Below are 8,928 nucleotides of genomic sequence, written 5' to 3' on the forward strand. Positions count from 1 at the left end.
ACTCCTGATGTTCGGATTATCTTATCTCTCCTTCTTCCCCCTTTTGGGTGTATGCAGTGTACTTCAACAATTGCACTATAATGTTCGATCATGAGTGTATGCAGTGGGCCTGAGTTAAGTATTAATGTAATAAACTAAATAAAGTGATAACTCTCTCGTATATATAATTTCCAATATTGACACTTTAGTTGAAGGAAAAGAAAGAAATTTGAATGATAAGAGAGATCTGCACACTCATATAATGTTTGTTTATTTAATCCAATATTAAGCTCTTGAAATCCCCCCCCCCCCCCACACACACACACACACAAAATCAATTCACGGGAACGTTGTATTAGTTGAGTTTCCATCCAGCAAATGTGGTTCTCGTGTTCACACGAATGCTTTCTATAAAGGTAGTACAAGCCTCGAGTGTTCGAATGTAAACATCGTCATGCGCATTCAATGCTACAGCTATAGTCCCCGAATCAGAATCATAATCTCCAGCAACGTCATCAGTTTCTCCAAACGTGCTACCCATTATATTGTCGTTGACGTAAATTCCAAATCCACATCTACCGTGGTTACCAGTGTAGATAGTCCATGTAAAAACGTAAATCCCTGCAACAGGAGCTGTGAACATCCCACTATGCCCATTGTACCCCCCACCAACATTTGTTTTAATGACGTCAAAAATGACCATATGATGATTGCTTGGATTTTGTTCTGGCTTTGACATGTAGGCGTAGAACGCTATTGGACTGTTAGTACCAACTAGTCTCTTTCTATTGCTGATAGAAGATGGTTCTACAAAATATAATTTTTGGCTCTACAAAATATAAATGTTAGACGTCATATCTGCATGCATTATACGATCTGTTAGAGAAATTGAAACCAACCATCTCCCTTTATCGGGAGGTCGTGAGTTCGAATCTCAGCCACGACTGATAAAACACTCGGATGACTCGTACCTCGCACATAACCTCGGACGTCAACGGTGAATTACCATCTTGCTGATTCAGTCATGTGATCTTATTTGAATTCCTTTCAAATGTCATACATTTGAAATCGGCGTTATTTTGTGGGACACTCAACATTTTTTCTTGCTTTCAAAGCCTACTAACACGAGTTTGTAATCAAAACCTCTTTACGATAAATAATTCCACAAATTAAGAAACATTTTCAAAGAACGTTGTGCGGAGCGAAATATGAAATGAGTGATAAGGCAGTTTCCGGCGGAGAAATGTAAGGATCTGATGCGTATTCCTCCACTAATCACATCCGAGGTTTGAATGGAGCGTAGCGGAGTCAGCCGAGGATTGCCGATTGAATGGAGCGTAGCGGAGTCAGCCGAGGATTGCCGATTGCTGATAAAATAGCAACTGTTCTTTCGCCGTGAGCTCGGCAGTTGAGATGAAAGTTGCGGGGGCTTCGGATGAGACCTTAAAAACCAAGGTCCCTTATCAGACAGACTTTGGCATGATAAAGATTCCTCACTGCATGCTCAGTGGCCCTGAGTGCCGAGTAAAGGTCAATATTTGAAGCCTTATCATCTTCCCAAGTCAAGAGTTTCTGATCCGCTCCGCTCCACATAAACCCCATCTTCCCAAGTCAAGAGTTTCTGATCCGCTCCGCTCCACATAAACATTTATGTGGAGCGGAGCGGATCAGAAACTCTTGACTTGGGAAGATGGAAGCCTTATATCAGTCTAGACGAACTCCAAAAACGGCGTGAACTCGAAAAAAGAAGTCTTTGGCTCCGTCATGCATTGCTGCAAAATGGCTTCCGATGTAAACAAACGATGGATTGTCGTTCGCTTTCTCCACAAATACGACTGAATAATGGCTGTATTTAGTAAACTGTGACTGGATTTCAATTTTTGTTGAATAAATAATTGTACCCATTAAATTATTTAGTGGTTATTGACTTATTTATCACTCTGTACTCTTGCAAAATAGTGATTTGGGATATATATGGTGTCGTCTCTATACGTGTGAAAAATTCTCGGATATATACTTAATCTCCCTTATTATAATACAAACTAGATGCATGTACGTATTTGGTAATATATATGGAGATAATTGAACAAATATTTACCGCTCATTTCATTTGGATCAGATGGAGATCCTTTCGTTTTGTCCAGATCATTTCTCGGGTCTTGGTTCTCAATCCGTACATGTAGTTCGCGAATCTCATTTTCTTGGCGCTTTACAATGATCCCCAGTGCTTGGTTTTCCATTCGCAACTCGCGAATTTCTTTCCGAATTTCATTTAATTCAGTTTCGATATCCTTGTTTGCACGAGTTCTTGGCAAACATATTGTCAAGAAAAAAGCAAACCATATGACAGTCATTGTTCAGTTGTAGGTCTTTGTCTATTCTTATCTATGGTGCACTGTCGAGTGCCAGTAGGGTTATTCTTATTTCCAGGCACACAGTATATCGTTTTTGAAAGGGCAACCAAAATTTACAACGTACTATAGTATCTACGATAATACATGTCGGATTTCAGATTAAAATATGTCACTGATATTATGTCACACATTGGAAATAAGACCATTCCAAGTTTTTCTCTGTTTGCTGTTCATGCACCCATCTTTCAAAAACCTACCTACCTAACCCATAAATACTCGAGCCTTAAAAAAACTTAAAAGTAAAAAAAAAATATGTCATTCTATATAGAATTTCAGATTAAAATATGTCACTGATATTATGTCACACATTGGAAATAAGACCATTCCAAGTTTTTCTCTGTTTACTGTTCACCCATCTTTCAAAAACCTACCTACCTAACCCATAAATACTCGAGCCTTAAAAAAACTTAAAAGTTAAAAAAAAATATGTCATTCTATATTCCGAATAATCTGATTTCATCACCCGGTATTTTGTCTCTAAAATATTTATTTTTAGCCAAATCAAGGCGTCCAGTGCTTTAAATACCGTAATATGATACGTTGTACAAAAATTCTAAGAAAAATTGACAGAATTCAAAGATTTTGACCAAGGTATTCTATTTTAAAAACCAATTCGCATGAATCATAAATGCGCTGTCAACCGTGCTTTTTTAAAATACCGTAATTCATAAGTTTTATTAGATAATTACGTTGTACTATATTTTTTTCAACTCCTGGAGAGCATTTTCTTGTATTTTCTTCACTAACAATAATGCAAATTCTTCTTGCAAGGTTATAGGATACCGCTCTATTAGTATAGTTTGGATGGCATGAACCGAAGAGTAAATACTGATGTGCTCAAGTAGGAACAGTTATGGATACAAGTCAAGCGACTGACAAATAAGTTGATAAAACAAGGAAACCAACAATCTCCTTTATTTTCAACTTGGCAAATTCTACTATCAATACAATGACCTTGTCAGCAAGGATAATCTATCATTTAGCCGAGTGTTGACTTATATATTTCAATCAAATTGGCAGGACATGATTTTACACCGAATTATCTGTGGAATTTTTCGTTTATCAGATCATGACAGAGAGCCCCAGGATGGCTGTGACCAGCTAAATACCTCATTCGTTGCGCTTTTTCTCATATCTGATGTTTTGGATGACTGTGTTTCCCTTCCTCCTGATTTGCTTTTTTTTTCAATTTAATATTGAACTTTTTAATGATAATTTTCTTGAAATTTCGGTGTTATATATTTTGTACGATTATCAATTCAGAAAAAGAGCGTCGCCATCTAAGAAAAAAAATTCTTCCAAATGTCATTACATTCATTTTAGTTTTGATCCATTTTCAGTTAGACTGCATACAAGTAGATTATACTGAATTGTAGATAAGTGTGACAGACCACTCATCAAAGTTTAATAATCAGAGACACCAGGTTCATCACTCTAAAATAGATTTGAGGTCCTTAACACTACCGTGATAGCTCTCTCCGCAAATATCCCAATAAATCCCCTGACGTTCCTGTGTCAGTCCCTGACATTTTCCTATCTCTCCCTGAAACATGTGACATTCTCCAAAGAATCCTTGTCGTTATCCCTGACTACACTTTCTACTCCCTGACGTACCCTGACTTTTGCCCCTGTAACCACTTTCTACCCCTGACGTACCCCGACTGTAGCCCCCTGTTTACTCCTTGAGGACCCCTGCTTTGCACCTGTTACCACTGTCTACTCTCTGACGATCTCTGCTTTTGCACTTGCTACCACTGTCTATCCCCTGATGTCTACTGACGTCTCTGTCAACTCCATGATGTCACATTACTAAGTCCCTGATCCTGGCAATTTTCTTGGCACAGAAAGGAGGTTAAATACCTTCTTGTGGATATTTATGAATAAGAAATATCTAGGTGTTGAAAAATATTCTTAAGTTTTGTTTAAATATAGATTTAGTCATAAGTTAAAAACATTTTTTGTTTGAAAAATTATGTGTATTTTGCAATGATTTGTGTTTATTGTTTTATTTTAATTAGTAGCATTTCAAACACAATATGACTTGGACTAGAGTTAGAATAAATTAAGATAAACAAACTTCTTTTAATTTGATTTTGACATTCAATTTTCTTTGACATTCATTCAAAATGCTACCCAATCTATAGATTTGGTGGGAGTTCAACAAGTAGATTCTAAGATTGCAATGAATATAATGGGCACTTTGTCAATATTTCAATCCGCAGTTTTGAAAACAGGTAATTTAAACCAAACGTTTATATCAGGCTACTTTTGTAGCTACACAGAGCTTATGAAATAGAGAAATGTCAATTTTTTTCCACCATTTATTGGTAAAAGATGTATTTATTGAAGATTCAAAGGCATCTACTCAGTTATTTTTCATCTACTCTCCAGAATCGGACCAAACTTGTAAGAGGAGAAGCATTTTAAAAATTATGTAGATGGAGATACAGAATGATGGATGATGGACACATTACCAAAGCAGAAGCTCTTCTGACCAGTAGGGCTAGAAATCACTTTCTTCGCATGAAAATTAGCAGTGTTAAAAATAAGAAAACAACATAATGGAGGCAAGTAAAATTTTATGAGTTGTTACTGTGTAATTACTAGTATTTTATTTGTTCTGATCATCCTATTTCTCTCGCAGGCAACAAAGCTTCATCTATAAGTTTATTTCATACATCTGTAGATCCTCTAAATTGTTGTTCTGATGCATTATACTCAGGTAACTTTTAAGGCTGTTGGATCTCGTATTGCAGTATTTTTAAATTATTGAAGATAAATTACAAAATCGAAAATCATATAAGCATCAGGTTCCTTTCTTTATCTAGATTAAGTTATAAGTAAATGTGTGTTCCTTTGGTTTCCTGTATTTAACACTTAATCTGATTAACACATGCATTTAAAATTAAGTAGAATTCATCTGAACAAAAGAAAAACAAGAAATGTCATGTCACTGTTTAGTTTAATTAATGATTTAACATGGAATGAAAAATTATAATGACTCTTCTCCTGAAATAGTTTATCAATGTTTAAGTTTATGCATGAATTTCCAAATATAGTCCCACAGAATCGAAAATTGCACATTCCTTTGTGTCCCAAAATCATGTCTGCTCCCATTTTTTATCTAAATCCGAAGAACTTTTTAATTTTTGTTCGAAGAGTTTTCTTCTTTGGCAAACTGGTGGACCTCTGGAAAAAAGGAACATTCAGTTATAAATCTTGCAAGCTTTCAGAATCAACTTTCTTGAAATTTCATTCACATAATTTATGGTAATTTAGACATTTAAAGGTTTTAACTAAAATTTTCCTGATCTGACAAATACAGCAACTCCATATAAGTCATTCTTATTATTAATAGTTTAAAGAGACTCTTTCCATGGTCTGATTTTTAAGTAGATGTAATGTATAAAGATTATAACACTTCTGATTGTTGGTGAACTTGGTGTTCAGCATAAAAAATATGACCATCCAATGTCCTTGCATCCAAATCTCATGACCCAAATTCTGAACTCTCAAGTCAAGTGACCTTGACATACTGATCAAACATTTGGATACTAAGGAACCACTGTGAACTGGATGAACTCCTGATGACCCTCCTATACAAAATTTTTACCAGTAGAAATGTGCAATTTTGAGGTACAAGATTTGGCTCTTTTAACTCTGTAACCTTGTCTTAACTTTGCTGTAGACTAGGGCAGTGAAATGTCCTATGATCATAATAAGCACTGAGAGCAAGTATGATCTTTTGATTAAAGTTCATTCATAAAAAGAATTGTTAAAGACAAGACTTTAAAATAATTCATGCTATTGACCTTGACCTTTTCCAATGACCATGTTGTATGATTTTTATGCATCACCTGATCAAAAACACTTAGAGTTATGACCTTCCCTTGAATCACATTGGGAAACAACCTTCACTTCTTCAAAAGATAGCATTAGTTTCTTATATTTCTCTTTTTCAATGTTTTGGCTAGAACAATAATTTATTCTTTCATGTGCTTCGACCTTGTCCAGAATGACCTTGTTACAAGGTCAAGACACACCTCTTGTCACAAGATAATTTTAATAAAGGAAAATAATTGTAATTATGATTGTAAATGTATTTAACCTACCTCATCTACAATGGGTGTGCATTCCTTTATTGCACTCTGAGAACTGCTACTTTCCTGTGGCACCTCAACATGCTGCAATGAGAAAAAAAAAATAATTTAGTAGGAACTCCTTTTTATTTCAAAGCATTGTAAAAAAAAAAAACTCATTATCAAGAAATATTTTTTGATTATATAAAAAAAACTAAAATGCCAAATAGTAAATTTGATTTCCCAGCTATCTGAGACTAAAAGTTGATTTGAATAATCAAAAGAATTTTTGAAGAAAAAAAACCCAAAACTTATTACTTTTCAATGTATAAAAATAATCTGCCAATACCTTACCTTTGAATCCATTTTAAACGTTTCTATGTTGAATAGAAATAATGCCCTGGGGACGAAAGTTTCAATTTCATCAGATTGTGGTACATGTTTATCCTTTTGGCCAAAATTGCAGGTGTCCTGTAACACAAAGGATTTGCCTTAATATATCATTACACACAATAAAAGATATCAAAATTCTTTTTATACCTTTAAAATAAAATTGATACTAATGAAAGTCTAAAATTTTCAATGTGTTTTTACTGAGCGGTCATAAAAAAAATCTGTGTTTGACCGGGGATTGAGATGTTGGACCTGTCGATGAGATGTTGGACCACTTACATAACATGATGGTGGGGGGTAGTTAAATTACTAAATGACATAAGTATGTGTATTATATGTAGATTCACTGAGATGTGTACAATAGAAATTAACTTTATAAACTTCTGAAAAAATAATACAACTTACATCTTTCTCAATAGATTTCATCATGTCTAATTTCTTATCATTAATAAGTTTTTCTCTTCTGGCATCTTCAGCTTCCTGAAAAAAAGAAAACAATCAAAAAACTAATGATTAAATGTGTGCATTCATATATTCAAACACTTGCATTTGCAAGCATTGATTAACCTATTTATAATCAGCCCATACCTCAAAAAAATTAGAATGATGAAATAAAAATCACTGAAATATTTCACTCCTTTTAAACATTTTTCTTCTTTTACATCACATACCATTTGACAGTTGGAAAGTACAACTTATACTTAAATTTGGTTTAAACATTTTACATATTAAATTTCTACATTTTAAGCTATATATGGTTTAATACGTACCTTCCTTACTAATTCTTTCATTTGTTGCATTTCTTTTTTATATTCCATCCTGAACCAAACTGCCTGTATCAAAAATATCATCATATCTTATCAAATGCAACTTATTATACAAAATCAGAGAGTACTTCTGAGTACCCCCCACCTAAAAATTCAAGGAAGGTATGTGAAAAAATAAAATCAACTTTTGGTAAACAGGGCTTACATTTTTGTGTTCCTCTCTCTCTCTCTCTCTCTCTCTCTCTCTCTCTCTCTCTCTCTCTCTCTCTCTCTCATTATTAATTTAATTTTAACATAATTTCATACAATTTCTTAATTACCTTACAAAACATGAAATACATAAGCACTGAATATTAAATTGCCAAATAACTTACCATAAGTTCCAAGTGCATTGTCCTTCGTTTTCTTTTTAAAAGTTGCATCCTCATTCTATCTGATAACACCTCCTGAAAAACACAATCCCCATTTGCATAACAAAACAATTCATATGCATGTATTTTAATGTTAATATCTAAAAGCTAAAAATTAAGCCTTCAAGATTTCAAAGAATGAACCATAAATTATGTAAATGACAATAGTACAAAAAAAAAAAATTACCATCATCTCTGCATGAATTCCTGTCCATCTTTTCTTTAGTTCCTCTTTCAACAATTTCCTCTCATTTCTTCTGGATACCTCACTCTAAAAATGTGTCAACAATGTAATTCAGTGTTCTTAAAGAGCCAAAAATTTAGCCTTTAATTTAGCCTTCAAGATTTCAAAGAATAGACCATTAAATAGATACATGTACTTAGAAGTTTTAAAAAATAAAATATACCATCATCTCTTTGTGAATTGATGTCCAAATTGTCTTTAATATTTCTTTGATCAATGTTCTCTCATTTGTACTTGAAACCTCTCTCTAAAAAATGTGTATTCCAATTTTATATTCAAAAGCAAAAAAATTTAACCTTCAAGACTTGAAAGAATAAACCATTAATAAGATACTTAGAAGTTGTAAAAAAAAATAATTACCATCATTTCTTGATAAACTGATGTCCATATTTTCTTTAGTTTTTCTTTCATAAAAGCTCCCTCAGCCCTATTGGTCACTTCTCTCTAAAAAATATGTATTTTCAATGTTATCTTAAAGTCAAAAATTTAGCCATTAGATTTTAACGAATAAACCAATTTAATATAGGTACATAGCATTCGTACAAAATAAAAATATACCATCATCTCTTGGTGAATTGATCTCCATATTATCTTTTGTTTCTCATTCATCAAACTTCTCTCCATCCTTCTGCATGCCTCTTC

At 33.6% G+C, this 8,928-nt stretch overlaps 2 protein-coding genes across 2 annotated transcripts; both read right to left on the reverse strand.

Moving 5' to 3' along the window:
* Positions 1-334: 334 nt before the first annotated feature.
* Positions 335-2,403, reverse strand: LOC134277974 (uncharacterized). Its single transcript, XM_062760282.1, has 2 exons — positions 2,078-2,403; positions 335-786 (listed from the first exon to the last, which is right to left on the reverse strand). Exons 1-2 carry the CDS (start codon positions 2,331-2,333, stop codon positions 335-337), a joined length of 708 nt encoding a protein of 235 aa, XP_062616266.1. The 5' UTR covers positions 2,334-2,403.
* A 2,850-nt stretch (positions 2,404-5,253) lies between these two features.
* LOC134277975 (uncharacterized) lies at positions 5,254-8,908 on the reverse strand. The gene is made up of 10 exons (XM_062760284.1): positions 8,845-8,908; positions 8,647-8,730; positions 8,450-8,533; positions 8,230-8,313; positions 8,007-8,078; positions 7,636-7,698; positions 7,271-7,345; positions 6,827-6,943; positions 6,506-6,577; positions 5,254-5,582 (listed from the first exon to the last, which is right to left on the reverse strand). The coding sequence occupies exons 1-10, from the start codon at positions 8,893-8,895 to the stop codon at positions 5,514-5,516; spliced, it is 771 nt and encodes a 256-aa protein (XP_062616268.1). The 5' UTR covers positions 8,896-8,908; the 3' UTR covers positions 5,254-5,513.
* Between the last annotated feature and the right edge of the window lie 20 nt (positions 8,909-8,928).

The sequence above is a fragment of the Saccostrea cucullata genome, unplaced genomic scaffold (assembly GCF_032062105.1).
Source record: "Saccostrea cucullata isolate Sc308-1 unplaced genomic scaffold, CSIRO_AGI_Scuc_v1 ctg4116, whole genome shotgun sequence".
NCBI classification, from domain to species: domain Eukaryota; kingdom Metazoa; phylum Mollusca; class Bivalvia; order Ostreida; family Ostreidae; genus Saccostrea; species Saccostrea cuccullata.

Bases quoted from the DNA above. Each gene is read 5' to 3' on its own strand.
- LOC134277974 (XM_062760282.1), bottom strand. From the start codon at position 2,333: ATGACTGTCATATGGTTTGCTTTTTTCTTGACAATATGTTTGCCAAGA. The intron at 787-2,077 runs GTAAATATTTGT...TATATTTTGTAG, and splicing joins TGATCCAAATGAAATGAGCG to AACCATCTTCTATCAGCAAT.
- LOC134277975 (XM_062760284.1), bottom strand. From the start codon at position 8,895: ATGAATGAGAAACAAAAGATAATATGGAGATCAATTCACCAAGAGATG. The intron at 7,699-8,006 runs GTAAGTTATTTG...TTTTTGATACAG, and splicing joins CAATGCACTTGGAACTTATG to GCAGTTTGGTTCAGGATGGA. The intron at 6,944-7,270 runs GTAAGTTGTATT...TTTGTGTTACAG, and splicing joins TGAAATCTATTGAGAAAGAT to GACACCTGCAATTTTGGCCA.